At 52.2% G+C, this 19,688-nt stretch overlaps 2 protein-coding genes across 5 annotated transcripts in view; one reads left to right on the top strand and one right to left on the bottom strand.

Annotated features, from left to right (window-relative positions):
* Dhx36 (DEAH-box helicase 36) overlaps positions 1-6,498 on the top strand; it is a 32,494-nt gene extending 25,996 nt beyond the window's left edge. For all 3 annotated transcript variants that reach the window (XM_090337895.1, XM_090337905.1, XM_090337914.1), the window contains exons 20-25: positions 2,010-2,093; positions 2,711-2,810; positions 2,899-2,989; positions 5,029-5,149; positions 5,637-5,789; positions 6,006-6,498. In XM_090337895.1, the coding sequence (XP_090194021.1) occupies positions 2,010-2,093; positions 2,711-2,810; positions 2,899-2,989; positions 5,029-5,149; positions 5,637-5,789; positions 6,006-6,191 (735 nt within the window). In that variant the 3' untranslated portion in view covers positions 6,192-6,498. The remainder of the gene's footprint in view (positions 1-2,009; positions 2,094-2,710; positions 2,811-2,898; positions 2,990-5,028; positions 5,150-5,636; positions 5,790-6,005) is intronic.
* A 4,631-nt stretch (positions 6,499-11,129) lies between these two features.
* Positions 11,130-19,688, bottom strand: part of Arhgef26 (Rho guanine nucleotide exchange factor 26) — a 64,613-nt gene continuing 56,054 nt past the window's right edge. The window contains exons 12-16 of one of the 2 annotated variants that reach the window (XR_016536452.1): positions 18,194-18,400; positions 13,543-13,610; positions 12,609-12,713; positions 11,989-12,203; positions 11,130-11,610 (exon numbers count right to left, since the gene is read on the bottom strand). Coding sequence is in view for 1 of the 2 variants with exons in the window: in XM_090337881.1 (XP_090194007.1) it covers positions 12,061-12,203; positions 12,609-12,713; positions 13,543-13,610; positions 18,194-18,400 (523 nt within the window). In the remaining variant the exon portion in view is untranslated. Of the gene's footprint in view, positions 12,204-12,608; positions 12,714-13,542; positions 13,611-18,193; positions 18,401-19,688 lie in introns of both variants that reach the window. The other variant, XM_090337881.1, reaches the window with a different exon arrangement.

The raw sequence follows: 19,688 nt of genomic DNA, 5'->3' as shown, positions 1-19,688 counted from the left end.
GTACTCTGAAGGTGTCCTTCTGATATGTTGCTTTGCTCTTCTTCAGCCTTCTTACAGAGAAGCTCTGTTTTTAATCTTTTGTGGGCTCTCCACACTGGCTTCCATAAGTAATCTATATTTCTTACTGAGAGTGTGTGTGGGTTCTTCAAACTCCCTCCTCCCAAATCTGGTGGTTGTCCTGACTTTCCTCAGCCTGCTCATTGTGTATGTACAGAAAAGCTATTGAGTTTTTTTTATGTGCTAATTTTGTAACCTATTGATCAGGTCTAGGATTTGGTTACTTTCTTTGGCTTAATCTCTAGGATTGTTTAAGTATAGAATTATATCATTTATAAATAGAGATAATTCTTCCTTCATTCTTTTTTTTGCCTTATTGATCTTGCTAGGGATTCCAGTGCTTTATTGAAAAAGAGTGGAAATTCTTGTCTCAGTGCTGCTTTTAGTGCATTTCTATTCTTTGTTTAGTGTAATGTTTGGCTGTAGGTTTGCCCATGTATTACCCTTACTGTATTTCAGGCTATCCCTCTGTTCTGATTTCTTCAGAGCTTTTATTGCGAAATGATACTGAATTTTGTCCAAGCCTTTTCCTGCATCATTTGGCACGATTATGTGGTTTTTGTCCTTGATTCTACTTATGTGCTGTATTTATTGATTTGTGATGTTGAATCTTCCTGGCACTCTGAAGTGAGATCAAGAGTATCATGATATATGATCTTTAAATAGGTTTTAAATTCAGTTTAGTCTAATTTTTATTTTTGTGTGAGTACTTGTCTGGCTTGAGTAGCAGGATGATTTCATGTTCCTTGTTTTCAGGACCTGAGAGACCTTTATATGAAACAATAAGTTCTTTCTCAGGATGGTAGCTCCCTGTCACCTTGCAAGATGTGGGACCCGTAGAATGTGCCTCAGGATTACAGGCGTGATAACATTTTTTAACAGTATTAAAAATGATTTGCTTGCAGTGAGGCGCTGGCTGCCATTGGCTTATTCCTGTAATCTTAGCTTCTAAGTAGGCTGAGATCTAAGGATTGCAGTTCAAAGACATGACAGTCAGTAAAGTCTATGAGACTCTTTTTTTTTTTTTTTTGCCAGTCCTGGGCTTGAGTTCAGGGCCTGAGCACTGTCCTTGGACTTTCTCAAGGCTCGAGCTCTACCACTTGAGCCTCAGTACCACTTCCGGCTTTTTTCTATGTATGTGGTACCAAGGAATCGAACCGGGGTCTTCATGCATGCTAGGCAAGCACTTTAACCACCAGGCCAAACTCCCGGCCCGTCCATGAGACTCTTATCTCCAGTTAACTATCAAAAAACTAGAGAGGCACTGTGGTAGAGCACTAGCCTTGAGTGAAAAAACTTAGTGACAGTGCCTAGATCCTGAATGCAAACCTCAGTATTGATGTGCGCTTGTACACCACAGACACACACACACACATAATAAAACACACATAACATATACATAATTCTGATTAGGAAGATATTTTCTGCTTTGAAAATCTAGTCTTATTCTGAAGTAAATAGTTATTATTCCCTTAAAACTGAGTTGTGATTTGGTTTAGAGAGGCGGTATCTTTAAATGCACCTCTATTTTTATTTTTTACTGCATGTTGCCAAAAAGATTGCTTTCCTTGGAGTTCATTCAGTTCGTCTATTTTCCCTTTTTTGACCTTTCTAAGAAAAGTAGTTATGTAGCTGAAAATAACAACGTTGAAATTGAGCGGTTTGCTCTTGATCAACACCTGTGGGGTGGGATGTTACCGTACCAATGCTGTCGGCATATGATTTGTTCTGTCCTCTGTAGAAATCTTGCCCGAACTCCTCCATCCTCGTGCCATGGTGTGGTTTTCTATAGGGCCTTGTACCCTTTCATCAGGCCAGCCTTGGACTCTGGTCCTCTACGCTGCTCTTCAGTGGCTGGTCCTAGGTTCACACCTTGGCAGCCGCCTCGCAGATGGGAAGGGGCGAGGCCTGAGTTCCTGGGATGCACACACACATTGTCCTCTTACCCACAGGGCTGGGAAGAAGCCAGGCGTCGCGGATTCCGATATGAAAAGGACTACTGCTGGGAATACTTTCTGTCTTCAAACACACTGCAGGTACTGTGAGTACTTGGAGCTACTTCTGTGAATTGCTAGGTTAGTGCATACATGAGCCTATTTTCTACAGTGAAATAGGTTGTGGAAAGTGAAAAATATGCAAAGTCGCTATTATATGAAAAACACATCTGATTAGCAGATCTCAACAATAGTACCTGACCATTAGCAGACTGAAAAGTGGTGCTTCAGCTGTGAAAGATGCTGTAGTTAAAGGAGGCGGAGGGGACACATTGCATAGCTACCCTGCTCAGTGAGAGTACAAATCGCTAGGAGCTGAGAGAACAGCAAGTGGAAGAGAGGATGGAGGGGAAAAGCACAGAAATTTGGGCTGATCCATCATGGCCTTGGTGGGGCCTCCCTGTGTGTTTGAAGAGTGATCTCGAAACAGAGTTCCTTCCAGGGCGTGTTGAACTATTTTGAAAATTCTGTTTGTCAGTCTGGTATAGTGCTTACATGTTATTGCTTCTGAGCAGGGGAGACCTTTTCTCTGAAAGACCCTTGATCTCTGGCATAACGCAGTTTGCTGTACTCTTCTTTCCAGCAGCTCCCCTGAGGCCTTGCCCCGGGCCGAGGCCCGTTCTTGTGCGAAGTTTCCCTTGCTTCTGCTTGTTCTGCAGATGCTGCATGACATGAAAGGGCAGTTTGCTGAGCACCTGCTTGGAGCCGGGTTTGTAAGCAGTAGAAGCCCTAAAGATCCCAAATCCAACATAAACTCAGGTAAAGTCCCGAGTGATTCGTAGCTGGCCCCCATTGCCTATGGCCTCAGGTTTTTACTTTGTTTTCTCTGCCTTCCCATTTCCAATAGATAATGAGAAGATAATTAAAGCTGTCATCTGTGCTGGCTTATATCCCAAAGTTGCTAAAATTCGACTAAATTTGGGTAAAAAAAGAAAAATGTAAGCATTGAAGATTATTGTGAATATTTGTGTTTAACTCTGGAAATCCTCTAGTGTAACAGGATTTTTAGTGTAAATTTGTATTTTCCATTTCCTGTAAGGCTGCTTTTTCTTCTGCACAGCTGTGCTACTCCCCTGTGTTGTCCCAAAGAATGCTGTATGAACATGTGCCACCAGTGTTCCACCAGCCAGGCGACATCAGTAGAAATGGCCTCATAGTAGATTTTAGTCCGTCCTTCTGTCCTTCCGTCCTTCCATCCTTCCTTCCCTCCTTCTCTCCTTCCCTCCCTCTCTCCCTCCCTCCCTCCCTCCCTCCTTCTCTCCCTCTCTCCCTCCCTCCCTCCTCCTCTTTCTGTCCTTCCTTTCCTTTCCCTTCCTTCCTTCCTTCCTTCCTTCCTTCCTTCCTTCCTTCCTTCCTTCCTTCCTTCCTTCCTTCCTAAGTTGTTCTTTTGGTAATGGCTCCTTGAAGAAAATTATGATAGTTTCATTGAAAAGTAAAATATAGGCCTGGAGCATACCCTAGTGGTAGAGTGCTTGCCTAGCATGCACGAAGACCTAGGTTCAATTCCTCGGTACCAGATACATAGAAAAAAGCTGGAAGTGGTGCTGAGGTTCAAATGGTAGAGCTCTAGCCTTGAGAAAGTCCAAGGACAGTGTCCAGGCCCTGAGCCCAAACCCAGAACTGGAGAAAGAAAAGAAACAAAAAGAAAGCTCAAGGACAGTACTCAGGCCTTGAGTTCAAGCCTGGAGGGCTGGCAATGAATGAATGAATGAATGAATGAATAAATAAATAAAGCAAGCAAGCTAGTAAGCATGTGTACAAATAGCCTCTGTGATCATTGGAGAGTTGTGAGGTATTTTTCTGCCTTGGAAACAAGCCCCACTGGTAAAGCCTGTTCTGACAGAGAAGTTGTCACAAGTGACAACTCCAAAAGTCACATGTTCTTCACGTGGTAGGGAAAGTTGCCAAGGTGGTCCCTGGCTCTACTGATTAGTATGCATTCTGTGTATGTGTGCATGCATGCATTTGCATGTTAGACCTAGGGCCTGAGGTGGGCGCTGGGGTGCTATTCCTGAGCTTTTATGATCAAGGCTAGTGTTGTAGTGCTTGAGCCACAGCTCCAGTTCTGGCATGTTGGTGATTGGGACATAACAGTTTCGTAGGCTTTACTGACCAGGCTGGCTTCAAACGGTGGCCCTCCGATTTCCGTGTCCAAGTAGCTAGGATGACAGGTGTGAGCCACCAGTGTCTACCTTTTGACATGAGTCCTAAGGCAGTGACTGAGACAGCACAGAAGCACAACAGCAATGAGGACTCTCTGTGTAGTGACAGAAATGTAGTTGGTGGGTAGCCTGGACTAAAAGCAGGAAGAACACAGATTTACAGCAGACATCTGTCCCAGACACCGGGGTTCAGCCCAGGGGCCTACAGAGGTGGATACCACAGATGTGTCCTTGGACACGTGGTCCCTCTGAGTGTCCTGCTTAGTGCAGGACTGCTCGTTAGGAGTGAGGCTGGGTCCCTGTTCTGGCGTGAGCAGTCCTGGCTGCTCAGTGAATTTACCCCTAAGGCTGGACTCACATGTCCTACGTGGTCCATGTGCTTTGTCGTGGTCAGTAGTTGCCACATTGTGGCTTTACACCTAACTTCACACAAATGCTTGTTTGAATGCATTGCTGTCTTCCTGTCCTTGTGGAAGGGCTTGTGAGAAACCGTGCTTCCTGGAGTGCTAAGCTCCAGTCACCAGGCTTGTCTTGGCGGCCAAAGCTGGTTTTCGTAGATTTGTATCACGGGTTCACAAGTCTGCCTCTGTCGGATCGTGTTTCAGATCATAGGGTCCAGAGTCTAAAGCCTGGGGCTGTTCAGGCTGTACTGACCGCACATGCACACACACACACACAAAACACCAACTGGTGGGGGGGGCATTCGATTTTTATTGAACCTTCTTAATCACTGAAGTAGACCAAAAAAAAAAAAAAAAAAAAAAACCCGCTAGGAGACTTCTCTTTTTAAACTTTTGCTGTACCTTGTTTGAAAGGGTGAAAGTTCACACCAAGTCTGATGGTCTGGTTGCCATTCACCCCAAGTCTGTGAATGTGGAGCAGACAGACTTCCGCTACAACTGGCTCATCTACCACCTGAAGATGAGGACGAGCAGCGTGAGTGCATGTCCAGCTCTGCCAGCCCCATGGCCTGCACAACCCCCTCCCCTCAGCCTCCTCCCCATGCCATGCCCTGCTCCTCATGGAACCCTCCCCTCCCCACAGCCCATTCCCCACACCACATCCTGCTCCCCATAGCCCCCTACCCTCCCCACACCCCTCTCCCCATGGCCCACTCACTGCCCCTAGACCTGAGGCCCTGTGCCCCAGGCCGAGGCCCAGGCCCCTTCATCTGTCTGAGGCTTTGGACTTTAGACACTTTGCAAAACAATAGGCAAGCTTTTTCTTGTAGAAATTGCAGCTTTTTGAGCAGAAAGGCTGTGTTTGTAACCTCATTCCTGCTACACTCAGGAAGTGTCTTGTTCAAAGAAAAGTGCTGCATTTTAAGTTGAAACAAAAGTATGGACCCTTTTGTTCACGTAGAATGTTTCTCCCAAATCTGTGCTCACACACGTGTCTGAGAGATGACTGCCTCCTCCCACAGATCTACCTGTACGACTGCACAGAGGTGTCCCCATACTGCCTGCTGTTCTTTGGCGGTGACATCTCCATCCAGAAGGACAAGGACCAGGAGACCATTGCCGTGGACGAGTGGATCGTGTTCCAGTCCCCAGCCAGGATTGCCCACCTCGTGAAGGTGACAGCCCTGAGACTCTGTTGCTGTTTGACAGCGGGTTACACTGGGAGTTAACCCCGCTTTCCAGTTTGTTTTGTGGTAATGCACTTTTAATTGGCTCCATTCACTGGAAGCTGTTGCCCACCACACACTGGTGTTCTTGGAATAGCGTGCGAGATTCTCACAGCAGTCAGTCATAGGCTCGCCTGTACTGAGCATGTCATTTCCCAACCCTAGGAGCTAAGGAAGGAGCTGGACGTGCTGCTGCAGGAGAAGATCGAGAACCCTCACCCTGTGGACTGGAAGGACACAGCATCCAGAGACTGTGCAGTGCTGTCAGCCATTTTGGATCTGATCAAAACCCAGGAGAAGGCGGTTCCCCGGAGCTTGCCTCCCCACCCCCAGGATGGATGGAGCAGCTGATGGTGCCTGCCCGCTCGGCCTCCGCCTCCTCACACTTCCCCTCGGCCCAAAGCCCCAGGACCTGCGCCTGGCAAGGGCAGGTCAGACCCTCCGGTAGGCCGTGAAGACGGGGCGCAGCGTCTCACTCCTTGCCGGGGCCGTCTCTGTGAGTGCTGTGCCTGGGGGCCTCTGTTCTCTTAGAAGAAGTTAGCTTCCTACCTGTAATGATTAAGTTTAGAGCTAGGGAAAGCTACACAGTTAGCACCAAGCAGCATCAAGAATGTGAACACAACCACATTTTTAAAAATAAACTTCTTCTAGAAGTGAATTTCTTGTAATTAAAGCCCACTATTTAATAAAACGTGAATCTCAGCTGAGTTAGTGACCACATGTCCACCTCGCACTGGTTCCATGTGTTGCCTCTTCTCTAAACATGAGGCTTCCGTTGTTCTGCAGCAGCCTGAGCAGCCAGGATGAGTTAATGCCTGATGACCCGAGGTTCCGTCTCAGTCTGACTCTGCCCTGTTGTCTTGGGAGTGTTGCTTGTCTGTCCACTTTCCCAAAGGTCAGGCGTCTGGGGATGAAGCGTTAGTAAATGCAGAGTGCGCAGGCGAGCTTCTCTGGCCGTGTCCTGTTCCCACCAACTCCTTCCAGTGGTCCCCGACGGGATTTTGACACATGTCTTCTGGGACACATGACTTCAGCGCCCTGCGCTGCCAACTCCTCTGCTCACCTCGCCAGTCGTGCCCATGTGAGGTGCAGTTGGTTGCTTGGCAGCACCTCTTTGTTACTGTTTCCTTCTTGCTCTAGCATCATAACCCTGCTGCTGGACCCTGCATTCTAAGGGCAAATCCATGTTCACAGGCAGGGGCGTGTACCCGTGGTGGCAGGGGTGGGGAGAGGTTCTCCTAAAAACTGCAAAGGCAGGGTACCCCTGGGACACCCGTCACCAGGGCCAGAGGTGCGCCAGTGCTCCTTAGCACAGGCTAAGTGCAGGCTGGGGATGTGTGCAGGAGCACCCACGTCCAGACATGCCGTCCAAGTTGACCTCTTGTCTACACTATCTAAAACAGGCCACTTTTACTTGGGCAAAAAGCGTATTATTGAAATGTAACCCTCCACCATGGGGTAAGGCTCTGAGGCCTTTCTGATGATTCCTTTGTGATAAAAACGTTGGCCCCTTACTTCTGAGGGGTCAGAGTGGTAGGACTGGAACACTACAAAAAGAAACACCCATCTGTACTCTAAAAATGCAAATTTATTGTGCCTTCCAATAAATGCAAGGGACCCCAATTAGCACTGGAGAACCCACAGGGTGGGTCAGCACGCTGCAACAGGAAGGGTACACTGGTGTGGGTGTGTTGCAGTGGCTTCAGTTTCTGGGGAAGTCTCACCGTTAAGACCGCTATCCTGTCACTGGCCTGGTCCTGGGGATCTGCGTGTCCTGTGTGTTAGAAGCACCCATGGCTTCCTTCTGTATTCTTGGGCTCATTATTCAGTTTAAATTCCTGGGCACCTGCCAAATGGTTTTGGAAAAAAAGAATCTAAAGACCGGAAAGCACCCAGCCTCTCCCCAGCCGTGGGTAGGTGAGATCTGGAGCCCGGTGGTTGCTGGTGCCTCTGGAAGGATAGCACATGCTCAAGACCCCATCAATGTGGAGGAAGCAATCTGGTAGAAAGCTGAAGCTCAATGTATCTGGCTTCATCATGGCATTCTAGTTTTGCTACATTTCTTAAAGTATGTGAAAAGTTACTACTTGCGGAAATCTTAGAGGGAATTTGTTTTGTTTCCCAAATCAGAATAAATGATGAATTTCCTTGTATGCTTAGCTCTGAGTTTGTATTTATTTTTGCATAGTTATGTTGTATATTTGTGGATTTATGATGTCACAACTTTTTTATTCTGGACTTACAGCATATAGAAAAATATTTGGCAGTTCAGCCTACAAAGATGTTACGATGGATATATTGCCCCGTTTTTCGGAAACCTTTCATTAATGTGTGAAAAGATAAGATTTTATGTGTGTGGTCCAGTGACGTTTGTCACAATGGGTAGATTTTGTACATAGAACCTCTCCCGAGACCCCCTGCTCCTCTACACCCCCTCCCGCTGCTGTGCTGTGCATTTCTTGGCCAGTAGTTTTGCCTTTCCAAAATATACAATAAATGAAATTGTTGGCTGTCACTGTGTCCCATTACTTTCACGTCACACTCTAGACATGACCTGTGTTCTGTGTTGTTCAGCATTGTGTGGTGCAGTTTCTCTCAGTTGACTTACTCAAGGGCTTTTTTTCTGAGGACGAATAAAATGGATGTGAATGTGTTTGTTGAAATCTTTTGTTGTTGTTTTGTTGTTGCTGTTGGCTGCGCAGCTTGAATTCTGGTACTGGGCGCTGTCCTGAGCTCCTCAGCTCAAAGCTACCGCCCTACCCCTGGAGCAACAGCACCACTTCCACTTTCTTAGTTGTTAATTGGAGACAAGAGTCTCATGGTCTTTGTGCTGGCTCAACTGTGATCCTCAGCTCTCAGTCTCCTGAGTAGCTAGGGTGACATGCATGAGCCACTACGCCCAGCCTCTGTTAAGTCTGTGTGTGGCCTTATGTTTTCACTTCTCTTGGGCAGTCTCTGAGGTCATATGATCTATTTCCAGACTCCTCCGAAGTGGCTAGATGTGGTGCCTGAGTGGTTGGTGCCTTGCCAGTGCTTTATATTGTGGGTTTCATTCTGTCAGCTGGTAGTAACTTAGGGTGGGCCATCTTTTCATGTACTTCGGTATGGGTGTTAGAGAAGGAGAAGTACTCCTGTTATCTTTTCAGAGGTGTTACTTGGGCTGTTCCTTCAAGTTCATTGCAAATCTGTGACACTGTCCACCCTGGGGTGAGGGGCTGGGCAGGTCCTCACTTCTCCCATCCACCAAGTCCAGTGGGTCCTGAACTGCTCACACCCACCCCTGTGTTGTTCGGGGTCTCCAGTTGAGGGTGCCTAGAGAGATGGAACTCCCTGGGAAGTTCACTCTGTTGCCTCTACTTTGGTTCCATTGGGTCCAGAGACCATTTTTGTGCATGCCTGTTCCTTTGCATTTGTTCATTTAGGATCAGAATATGATCTCTTGAAGGCTGGCCCCGTGTTGGGTGGAGTGGACTGTGGTTCACCCCATCTCGGGGTTCCCTTTTATGGTTGTTTTTCAGAGAGGTCTCATGGTAACTTTCCCAGTATCTGGGAGTGCCACATTCTCCACCACACTCAGCCTAGTAAATTTACTGTCACTCATGGCAACCCAATTGTGCTACCTTCAAAGAACTTACTGTGAACTTCAGTTAAGAATCATTGCTGGGCACGGTGGCTCACACCTGTTATCCTAGCTACTCAGAAGGCTGAGATCTGAGGATCATGGTCCAAAGCCAGCTCAGGCACTAAAGCCCGTGAGACTTTTATCTCCAATTAACCAGAAAAACGCAAGTGGTGCTGTGGCTCAAGTGGTAGTTGAGCTTTACCTTCAGCTGAAGAGCTCAGGGACAGCGCCCAGCCCCAGAGTTCAAGCCCCACAATCAATAACAGCAACAAAAAAAAAAATGTTAAAACTTGCTCATGGTGCATTCAGGAGATAGTCAAACACAAACACCTTATATGCTTGGAAAGAGCATGTTCTTGCGGGGGAGTGGTGATATGGGGCTGAACCAGGACTGGATTTGAGACTTAGACTGTGCCCAGCTTTTTTGTTCACCACTGGCATGCTTATCACTCGTCTCCCATTCTGGCCTTTTTCTTTTTTGTTGGGGCTGGCTCGGAGCACTGATTCTCCAATCTCTGCCTCTTCAATAGCTGGAATTATTATCCCAGGAACTCTCAGTTGCATGCCTTCCTTCTACCAGTGTTTCTACGGTTGCTCCTGTTAGTCTTTGTAGTTGCTAGATGTGTGTTGTTCTTTAAAATGTGGTGTTACCTGCTGGTGTCACTGTTTTGAATGACTCCGGTCTCTGGATTCTCTGTGTTGTCCTTCCCCTGACACACTGCAATGCTAGTCTTCTCTAGAGAGGGTTGTTTTTTGGTGGGTTTTTTTTAGGGGGGAAGGGGGAGTTGTGGGGCTTGAACTCTCCGGGCCTAGGCGTTGTCCCTGAGCTCTTCAGCTCAAGGCTACCACCCTACCCTTGAGCTACAGCACCACTTCCTGTTTACTAGAGGTTAACTGGAGATAAGAGTCTGGTTCTTTTGTGCCCAGGCTGGCTTTGACCTGTGATCCTCAGACCTCAGCCTCCTGAGTAGCTAGGATTACAGGCAGGCGCCACCTTGCAGGGCTCTAGAAAGGTTTTGTTCCTCTATACCAGAACTTGAATGAGTTAAGACTCCCAGAAGGCAAAGCGTTGGGTTTCTGGGGCTCACACTTGAAGCTCCAGGGACTGTAAGCTGCAGACATCTTTAAAATACAGCTGCAGAAAACTGTAACGAAATTACTTCTTAAGTAGAAAACAATGACACCAGCATGAAAAGACACGTGTAAAATCTTTATAAATTCCCAAACTTTGTTGGAAGTAGTCTCAATTTATCGTAACAAAAATGACATTTTTGTTTTTCATGAATGAAACTTTACAATTCTGAGAAGGTATTTCAACAACTAGTATAAAAAACACAGTTCTCAAGCACAATTTACAGCTGGGAGGAACCACTGTGAATGTGTTAAATACCTGCTACACAATTACCTAAGAAAGGTATCAATCTGCAAGTAAGGCTTTGATTTACATAAACTTTGTCACTTTTATTTATAAATTAGTTCACTGGGTTCATAGCTTCCACTGAGTAGTAGCCAACACAGTACATGGTGATCCCTTTCGAGCAAGGCTGGCCCAGTGCGCGGGCCTCTCCTGATCCCTGGGGCGACTCATGGGGGCCATCTGAGGGGACGCGCAGGCCACGCCCATGGGGGCGGGTGGTGCGGGCCTGGCCCTGCCCAGCCTGCCCTGGCCCTGCCCAGCCTGCCCTGGCCCTGCCCGCCCGCTAACCCCACCGGCGCTGGGCCAGAACCGCGGCGCTACAACTGGCTGCCTTGGACCACGTCCTGCCTGTGCACAGTGCAGTGCCAAGGAAGAGAGGCCGCCGCTGCCATGCGGGTTGTTTCCTTGCCCTGCCACCTCCAGTGGACGGAGCCACTGCTTGGCCGCCCAGGCCGCGGAGTCCCGGGAAGCGGGCGTGCAGGCTGCCCTTCAAGTCTTCTGTCCCCTCCTGTCCAGGGGCTGTGCGTGTGAGCTCCCGGCATGCTCTCCGGGGGAATCTTTCCATGAGCTGTCCCGGCATGCCCTGCTCTGTCGGGGACGCCTCCCGCAAGCTCCCGGCATGCTCTGCTGGCATGCTCTGGCTCTGCGTCTTGGCGCACGGGGGGCCTCTCCGGCGAGGGCCGGGCGCCAGGCGGGCTGCGGAGGACCCTCAACGCGCAGCCCCCTCTTCCCTGCTCAGGAGGAAGATGGTAGAGAAACCAAGTCTCCATTTCCCTCTCTGGGAAGAGGTTTTAAAGAAGCCCGGCAGCTCGGCTGCTGTGCTAGAACCCCTCAGGACGGGGAGTGGGGCCAGGGGAGGTAGCTACGAGAAGGGGTCCGAGGGCGGACGGAGGGGCTGGGGGCCGGGAGAGCTAGGGGAAGGGTCCGAGGGCGGACAGAGGGACCCGGGGAGGTAGCTACGGACAAGGGTCCGAGGGCCGATGGAAGGGCCGGGGTCTAGGGACTGCCCCCCCCCAGCCCGGACGCCATCTGCAGGGCGGGCCCAGGTGGCCAGGGCCATTCTGAGCTCCCAGCTGTGGCGCCCCTGCCCCCGTGGCTGGCAAGCTTACAGGCAGTGCTTTCATCCTTCAGGGGACCGCCATCACACAGCAGTGGCGCCGGCCCAAGCCTGAGCCGGGCGGCTACACGTTGGTCTCCAGGCCCAGCAGACGCCCCATGCGCTCCACGTTCTTGTCGATGGTCGCCTGGCTGGTGATCTCCTTAGCACACTCCACGGGGAACCAGCCCCTCTCGCCGTCCCGAAGCCGCTCCCCCTCATACCAGCCTGCAGGGAAAGCGGTTCTCGGTGGGCCCGAGGCAGCGGGGCTCCGTTCCGAGTCCCCTCCCCGGCAGGTCAGGAGCCGAGCCAGGGCAGAGAGGAGGCGGCGGCTGCGTGGGGCAGCGCCAAGCCAGAGACAGGGACGGCAGGAGCGAGGATGCACTGGCGTCCTCTGACAGCCCTGCGAGGAGGCCTGGACTGGAAAGCAGGCCAGCGTAGCAAACCAAGGGGCATGGACGGTTCCAGCTGCACCTCTGGCGCGCTGAGCGCCCTTCCCGTGGGCTCCAAGGATGGAAGGGAGCAGAACGCACTTGGAGAAGGCACTGAGCCCCATCTGGTGCGCCGGGCCGGGGGCGGGGGGGGGGGGGGGTACATGGGGCGAGGGTCGCGGGAAGCCGGCGCCTCACTCACCGTCGCCGATGCGTTGGTAGATGAGGACCACATCGGCCACCTGCAGGGAGAGCTCATCAGGCTGCTTGGCAGTGAAAGAGCGGGTGACTTCCACCTGCGTGAGCGCTGGGAGGAAAGAGGACATGCATGGGGCTTCGCAGGCGGGCGTGCCCCGGGGCCAGTCTGCATGCACAGGGCTGGGGGATGGCTGTGGGGAGTTGGGGACGGGGGTGTAGGGATGTGCTCCCCAGGGAGTCTCCTCAATCACAGGCTCCCTCTAGGACCTGACTGAGTCTCTGTGACAAGCTGCCAGGGCTTAGCCTGAGCTCTGGGGCGGGAGGGGGGGGGGGTGTTCCTGGCGTGCAACAAAGCTACCTGAACCCTGAACTCAAGGAGCACTCAGTTTACCCCAGGCCTTGGCGACTTGGAGCCACCTGGAGAGAATTCAATTTATGCTTTAATACAAGATGTGACTTTAGTTCAGTCACTACCCAGGGCTCTGGCAGCTGACTGATGAGAATTCAAACGAGGCCGTGGAGGATCAAAGCACTTTCGCGCCTTCACGGCTTGGTGAAAGAACCTGTCCTCAACTCTTCCCCTCCCCTCCCCAGTCCTGGGCTTGAGCTCAGGGCCTGAGCACTGTCCTTGGACTTTCTCAAGGCCAGAGCTCTACCACTTGAGTCTCAGCACCGCTTCCAGCCTTTTTTCTATGTATGTGGTACTGGGGAATGGAACCCGGGTCTTTAGTGCATGCTAGGCAAGCACTCTACCACTAAGCCACACTCCCGGCCCGTCCTCGGCTCTTTTATGGTGAAAACTTTCAGCTTGGATTCAGACTGCTGGACTAGACTTGGTCCAGTAATCCGCCTGTTCACAGCAGCAGACTGGGACTGCCCGCAGCCAGCAGGCTGAGCCCTCCGCAGAGCGGGGGGCCACAGGGAGCCCAGGAACTCACCGGTGCGGTCCAGGTGCTGCCTCCCACCGCCACTGCCCAGCGCCGTCACCCAGCGAGCTCGTTCACTCCTAAACGGGGCAGATGAAATTCAGGGCGCGGGGACTCCGGAGGCGTGCGCTCTCACAGACAATGCGCAACCTTCCCCACCGCGGGCACATGGGGACCCCACAGAGGAGTGGGGCCATCCCCAACCACAGGCGGAGCCCTTGCGCTTGCAGCCGAGCCAGAGACCAGAGGCTCTGCGCACATGGTGGAGCGGAATTTCCCCACCCTGGCGTGGTGGAGAAGTGTGGCCCGCGCTCGCTGTGGTCATGTCATGGCAGGCGATTAGCATGTTCACATTTCCAAAAGGAAACTTGCACCCTCACAGATGCCACCGAATCCCCGCCCCTTGCTAGAAGGTTCTGGAAAGGGATCGGGCAGCGTGTACTCCGCGTTGCCCAAGTGAGGAAGGACGAGACTCCCTTCAGGGCCTTGGAGCTCCTGCTTCCTGCTTGCGGCCAGGGGCCGTTCCCTCCCAGCTCCCGAGGGCCCTCCTGCTGTGCCCACCCCTCTCCTCAGTCCCAGCCCAGCCCCCAAGGGCCCTGCTCATGGCTCCCTCCTGCCTTCGGGAGTGGGCAGACACAGGACAAGGCCGGACGCTTGCGCTCTGGGTCTGCTGTGCACCCTGCCGCTTTTGGCACAAGGACAGTATGAAGCAAGATGATGTCTGGTGCCCTGTGTCCCAGTCTGGGCCCTTTCCCTCAGCTTGCTGCCTGCCTGGGCATCGCGGTGGACTCCTGGGGCTGAGCCCGGCTGACTGCGGGGTCCAGGCCAGCATGAGCCATGCAGGTCACTAAGTCAACAGCCAAAACAACTGAGAAATGGGCTGCTGTGCGGGGCTCAACGCACCCCGGCCTCCCAGCCATCAACACAGCAGCAGAACGCACGCCACAAACCCAATGCACAGGCCTTAGAGTCCTGCCAGGGAGGAGACCCTCTTTACCCTTCCTTCCATCTTCACGGGCACAGCTCTTTTGTGCTTCCTTTAGAAACTTCTCTACTTGGGGAGTGGGGGACCTGTACAGCCCTGCCAGGCCCATGCAACACAGTATTCCGGCAACTAGTTTAGATCCTGTGACAGCCATGCCACCCCTGTCCCGCTGGCCTGGGTCAGTGCAAGCACTCACCAGGGCACAGAAGCCACAAGAACAAGTTCCAGAGAGCCACAGCTGTGTCTAGCTGCACCCCTGCAAGGCACACATGCGCTGCCAAGAGCAAGTCAAGGGAAGATGGGACAGGGAGGATGTGTCACCAGGCTGGCAAGTCCACTTGTCCTAAGCCCCAGGGGAGTCCACAAAGGCCGCTGTGGAGGAGGGAGAGTAGAGGACAGGCAGCCCCTGGTGCACCTCTTGGCTCAAATGCCCTCTGGAAGGTCATGTTTCCTGACCTGTCACCCTAACACCTCAGCTCCAGAGTGAACCTGACCACACACAGCGCTCCACATGCTCCTGAACTGCCAGACCTCCAAAGGGCAGGCTTTCTTTCCAAGCCTGGGGTCTTCATCTGGTTGCCTGGAAGGGTGGCATGTGAACCCTCAGTGGAAACTAGATCTCCAATGAGGACTCTGTAGATCATATGCGGCTTTCAGGTTTTGGCATTCCACCCAGAGGCATCTTATGCTGCCGTGTTCTGGAAAAGTCTCCCATGTCCTGCCTGCCATGCCAAGCCTGCTGACAAAGAGAGATGTCTTTAAGAGCGTTGGATGCAGTTTGGCTTTGCTGGAAAGAGCATGTATTTTCAGAGGCTCCACAAAAATGTGATAGATTATTCTTGACAAGATGCAACGGAGAACTGCCATAACCTCACATGAATGCCTCTTCATACAAACTGTCTTCACTACACTGTGGTTTTCCTAAGTGGTGGGAGTATGATGGAGTCTGGGATACTATTTACAACTTTCTTCCCTCCCCAACTTCCTATCCTTAATTGAATCATTAACAGAAATAGGAGGAGCCCAAAGATTCCATCTGAACAAAGCCCCTTTATCAGGAGGCCTGAGGCCATAACGGGTCTCATTCATTAGGCCACCAGCTCTTCTGGGACAGGCCAGAGGAAGGCTTCCTGGCTGTGGTCTGGACCATTCTACACTGCAGCTAGTATACTACAGCTGCCTGTCACCAGCTGCATGTGAGCTCCAGTGACATCTGAACTGTTCTGGACGCAGGGCTGGCTGGCTGGGCCAGCTGCAGTTGTGGCTAGCACAACACGAAGGATGCCTGGGCTCCCAGATTCTTCTTGAAAAGTCCAGAGGGAGAAGACAAGACAGGGCATAGCCTCCTCCTCCATCCACTCAGAAAGGGTTTGCTTCTTGTTTTCTGGATTCTTGTTTTCTCCCCAGCAGCACAGAGAGGTGAGATGTGCAACAGGCCAGCATGGAGCCATTCACATGGCTGCAATTGACACTCAGCAGTGTTCAGTGCCTCCTCTGCAGCCAACTGGAAAGTGAGTGGACTGGCAGAGTAGGCCCAGAAGCAGGCAGCCGGCAGAAGCTGAAGGGAAAGCAGCTTCCTGCAAGGGTCTTTCGTCTACACTGCTGTCCAGGAAAAGGTAGTGACACAAATTCAGGGTGAATCCCCAAAACATTGTGACCCTACCATGTATAAAGAAAGAAAAACCATGAGAAGGCAAGCTTGGCATTGTAATGAAACAATGCAGGTGGCCAGAGACTGTCACAAAGCTCCCGGGTGGTTCGAGAGGTGAAGGCTCCGGGGTAGGGGCAGGAAGTGCACCACTTAGAGAGGAAGTGCTGCTCAGACACACAGCCTGCAGAATGCCACCAGCTCCCAGTCTCAGGGGTCAAGCACCCTCAGCCAGGGGACAGTGTCCTGGGCAATGGCAGGGGTAACTGGCCCAGCACCTGCACCTCTGAAGAGAAATGGAATGGTTGCTGTTTCTGGAAACAGGAGAGACGCCGAGGAGCACAGCCATGCTGTGGGCAGGGGTCTTCTGTGAGTCTGTAACATCGTCCTCATTCTTACTTCTTATTAAACAGTAAAATGCAGTTTTCTTCAAATAAGGAAGATCAGGGCTGTCTCCCAACTCACGTCCTATGTGACTTCCCGCACAGTAGTCACACCTCCCGGAAAAGAAATTCCCATCACAGGAAAACAGGGAAAAGAAGTTCCCGTCTCACTCTACTCAGAGGGGATAAAATGGAATTGTTGTAAGAGGGAAAGAACCTCCTGCCCTTGGGCCTGGCCTGGGTCTACACCCTGCGTGACTTCACAGCCTGGTAGAAGGGCACTGCCTGCACCTGTTCTGGCCTTAGCCTCTCCGCCCCCCAGAGCAGTGGACGCTGGGGACCATACTGCCCCCCAGAGCAGTGGACGCCAGGGAAAGCACTGTTCCCCAGAGCAGTGGACACCGGGGAAAACACTGTCTCCCCAGAACAGTAGACGCCGGGGAAAACACTGCCTCCCCAGAGCAATGGACACAGGGGAAAACACTGCCCCCCCAGAATATTGGACACCTGGGAAAACACTGCCCCCCCAGAGCAATGGATGCTGGGGAAAACACTGCCTCCCCAGAGCAGTGGATGCTGGGGCCCACACTGCCCCCCAGCCCAGAGCTGTGGATGCTGGAGGCCACGTTGCCCCCCTAGCAGTGAACACCAGCCACGCTACCCCCCCCCCAGATCAGTGGACACCGGAGGCCATGCTGCCCCCCCTCCACCAGAGCACCTATCCATGGGATCTGGCCATCTCTCAGCACCTGTCTCTAGAAAGGATCAGGCCTCCAGGTGGACCTACAGCACAGCCGTTTCCCCTCCTTTGTCCTGACCACTGCAGACACCTGGGCACAGCCTGGACTGGAAAGGTGACTCCCCACACCCTTCCTGAGCTGAGGACCTCTCCTGAATCAATAGCAGGGCTTCCGGCCTGAGGATGCACTGGTGACTGGAAAAATCACTACACTTCCACTGTCTAGGAGACCTCACTCCATTGGAGAGCAGACTCACACCGACATTGAGTCATTTTACCAAGGGCTGAGCAGCACAGACTTGGCAATTAAAAAAAAGAGAGAGAGAGAGAAGATATTTTCTAGTGTTACAGAGGTTTGAAGTCAGACTTGGATCTTGCCAGCCACGTGACTGAGCCATGTCTCCAGAGCCCTTTGCTTTGGCTGGGTAATTTGGGGACAGGGTCTTTGCCCAGGTGTGCACTGATCTGCCTATTTTAGGCTTCTGTTTGCAGCTGTAGCCCCAGTTTCTTTCTCTTGTCGGCCATTCTGCACAGGCCATTCTGCACAGGGCGGGCCTGGACCTGCAGTCTCCCAATTTCAGCCTCCTGTGAAGCTAGGGTGACCAGACTGTACCACCAAGGCCAGCCATTACTAAGAAAGGGCCTCATACACTTTCCTAATAAGGGAGGCCTGCAGCCTGTAGATGTGAGCCACCGAACCCAACTTAAGATGAGTTTGAAACCACTCCAGGAAAATAAAACACATCATCTCACATCAGGGCTCACAAGGAGTAAAACAACAACGATGCACGTCTCTGAAGATGCCGGGTGCCCGGGTGGGCTGCAGGGCATCTTACAGAGGACCCTGAGGGTCTGGTGCCCAGCAGCAGGCAGGCGGGCAGGCGGCCTAAATGCTGGAGATCACTTACTGTGTCTCTACCCCCAGCAGCATCTCCACTTTCTCGTTGGCATGGTTACTGAGGATGGTCAGCGTGAAGAGGTGACTGGCCGAGCTCTGTCTGGAGGACAGCGCCGTGGGGCTGCTCTTCCCAGGAGAGCCCAGCTCCTCACCGTCGCAGGATTCCACCCACAGCTGCTCTCGCAAGGAGTAGTCGGTGACATTGTAACTCTCCTCACTAAAAGGAAAGGACACGTCAGTTATTCAGTAGACTGCCAGCGCGGCTCTCAAGCCACACTTGAGAGGGGGCCAGAAAGGGGTGGCCTACATAGTGTGCACAACAATCCCAACGCCCTCCCTCGAAACCTGTCAATCACTGCTATGGACTGCGTCTCAGCACCAGCTCCACTTGGTCCTGGGTCCATGTCACAAGCAGGCACTTGCCAGTTCTCAGCCTCAGCCACAGTCACTGCCACAGGTGCCATCCATGTACAGTGCCCCCCGTGGAAGGATAAGGAGACTATCTGTGCTTGGGGTTCCTCTCTCTAAGCACAAGGTCCAGCCATGCCTCTTCCCCCACCCACCCGCCCCGTCTATGTACCCACTACAGAAGCTCCCCAACCACTCCAGGCCTGTTTCCTGCGTTCCCCACAATTCTCTCCCCACGTCACTCTGGGCACAGCTCCTGTCCTCAGCCTTGATGGCTCTGAACCTGTCTCCCCCACCCCCGCACCTGACCAAGTCCACAGACCCCTGAATGTCAGCCCCACTTGGCACCTTCCCTCTGCCCTCCTGCAGGCGAGTCTCCTGCCCAGGGGACAGGGAGTCCGGTGGCCACTGGCCTCCATCCGGACAGTGCCCAACCTCTCCCTGAAGCCTCAGCCTCAGGCCAACTTCAGCCTGCCACCACTGCCTCAACATGGCTTCCCCCCCCCCCCAAGAGCCGTGTGGTGCCAGCTCACTGCCTTTCTCCAGTGCTACTTTCTGGAATTTCCACTTTCTGGATCTTCCTGTTGCCCTGGCCTCCCAGGGTATGACTTTGTGATCTCCAGATTGCTGGAGTAATGTCCAGTGATCTCCAGTGATCCTGCTCAGTCTTCGGTGGCCACCCATCTGTGGGCCTGCCACAGTTATCCCCAGCAAATACACCTCTCTCTAAAGCCAGTGCAGACCTACCAGGCTCCACCAGGTGGTCTGCCATCTCCCCCCACCATGTCTCTCTGTCACCTCCATGAATCACAGGACGGGGACAGGGGAGGAAGCGCAGAGGAGGGGCTGATGACCGGATGCCTCTGTTTACAGCCCTGGATGTCTCCTCTGCTCTCCCACCCACATCCAGCAGACCATGGTGTTTGGAAAGAAGCCCCTTTCCTGGGGGAAACTGATGCTAATCACCACTTCCTCGTGTTTGTCTCCACAAACATACAGCCACGGCGTCTCCAACACAACTTGGATCATGCAGTGAGGAAGTTAAACCGCTCAGCAGGCAGCAAATGGCAAAACCACCTTTCCTTCAGTGGAGGGTT

Source organism: Megascapheus bottae, chromosome 1 (genome assembly GCF_031878675.1).
Source record: "Megascapheus bottae isolate mThoBot1 chromosome 1, mThoBot2.hap1, whole genome shotgun sequence".
Taxonomy (NCBI): domain Eukaryota; kingdom Metazoa; phylum Chordata; class Mammalia; order Rodentia; family Geomyidae; genus Megascapheus; species Megascapheus bottae.
This window is presented reverse-complemented; position numbering and strand designations above follow the sequence as displayed.